Here is a 1,660-nt window from a genome sequence, read left to right on the forward strand (position 1 = left end):
TCTTTTCAAAATTCATACCTTTGTCATCCACAGTTGCCTCGAGGATGTAGAGGGTCTGGCCATTGTTCTCGACGACGATGTGGGTCATGTCGGCGCGGTCCTTCGTCGAGAAGATGGACACGCCGTCCTGAGGGAGAAAGATCAGCTTATGACCGAGCGTCGAATGGCCTAAGGGGTTGGCTAGTTGGTGGGAGATCGGCTTATGACAATATGTCGAGTGGCCAGTGAAAAGGTCTGCTAGTTGGCCTTTGGTAATATCGACGGGCCAGCAACTTAGGGGTTTTGTTGGTTGGTGCGAGAACGATCGGCTTATGCCAGTGTGTCGAGCGGCCAAGTAGGGGTTTTGTTAGTTGGTGGGAGAGAGTCTTATGGAAGTGTGTTTCGGGAGACAAGCAAGGTATGGGATTTTGTTAGTTAATAAGAAAACGATCGGCTTATAATGGATGGTGGCCAGCAAATTGTGGGGTTCTGTTATTTAATAAGATAACGATCGGTTTATGGCAGTGTATTCGAAAGGCTAGCAATAATAACGATAATAAAATCTCAAAATGGTTCACAGTACAATAATTCATCTAAACATATCCCATTCATCACAACACAAATCCGAGCTGCATTCCCTCCGCCGTCCCGCACGTAAACAAAGGCCAGCCACGTGACTTACCTTGAGCCACGTGATGGTCGGGATGGGCACGGCGTCCACTGGGCAGTTGATAACAACGTCTTCGCCCTCCACCACAATAGGGGCGCTTGGGCGGTGCCGCTGAGTCACTCTGGGCGGGACTGGGGACATAGAGGCATCAGATATTAATGTTTTGTTGTCTTTGCTGTTCTTTGTTTTGAGTAAGGAGCTGAGGAAGGGGAGTTGTGATGTGTGGTTAGTGTTTGTTTAGTTATCAATCTCCAATCCAGAGTTGTAAAGCAGAATGCACTTATATTTCTTTCCCCCGAAATGTACAATAAGATTATTAAAACGTAATTTACTCTTCCTAAACCCAATACTTATTACTTATAATTACTCACTACTTATACTTCTTACATATACCTACTTATTACTTTTACTTAATATCAATACTTACTAATTACTCATACCTGATTACTTACTAATACTTCTATACATATACTCATGTCTCTTTAACACTTACTGAGGACCTTCACGTCGTAATCAATGTGTGCTTGACCGAGGAAGTTGGTGAGCGTGCATCTGTAGCTTCCTGAGTGCTTGGGTTCTGCTCGAGAGACTTCCACGGTCCCACTCTCCAGGATCTCCAGTCCTGCGCCAAAAAAACAACGTGTGAGAATTTTATTTGACGTGGAACATGGAGGAAGTGGGGAGTTTTCATTTTTTATATTATAGTTTTAAATTATTTATGGGTCGCGTAATGCGATGAAAATTGAGGTGTTTGGATATAGAGGTGTTAAATATTTTCTTTGTGACAAGTTTACGTAATGCAGAGTTACTTAAGAAGCAGAGTTATGTTATGCAGAACTAATTAAAGACAGTTCAATACAGTTTTACTTAAGATCAGAGTTAGTTGACTACAGAGATAATTCCATATAAAGCTGATTAAGCGTCGAATTAGGTGAATATAAAGTCAAGTATCAAGTTAATATAATCAATACAATATGGAGTAGTTAAATGTCGAATTTATAATAAAAATGT

The 1,660-nt window shown here is 41.5% G+C and overlaps 1 protein-coding gene across 1 annotated transcript in view; it reads right to left on the reverse strand.

Moving 5' to 3' along the window:
• LOC119594793 (hemicentin-1-like) overlaps positions 1 to 1,660 on the reverse strand; it is a gene marked incomplete at its 3' end in the record, with an annotated part of 75,652 nt that overhangs the window by 3,750 nt on the left and 70,242 nt on the right. Inside the window, exons 29-31 of the mRNA XM_037943882.1 lie at positions 1,143 to 1,271; positions 662 to 780; positions 19 to 127 (exon numbers count right to left, since the gene is read on the reverse strand). Coding sequence (XP_037799810.1) covers positions 19 to 127; positions 662 to 780; positions 1,143 to 1,271 — 357 coding nt within the window. The remainder of the gene's footprint in view (positions 1 to 18; positions 128 to 661; positions 781 to 1,142; positions 1,272 to 1,660) is intronic.

Source organism: Penaeus monodon, chromosome 34 (assembly GCF_015228065.2).
Source record: "Penaeus monodon isolate SGIC_2016 chromosome 34, NSTDA_Pmon_1, whole genome shotgun sequence".
In the NCBI taxonomy this organism is placed as follows: Eukaryota; Metazoa; Arthropoda; class Malacostraca; order Decapoda; family Penaeidae; genus Penaeus; species Penaeus monodon.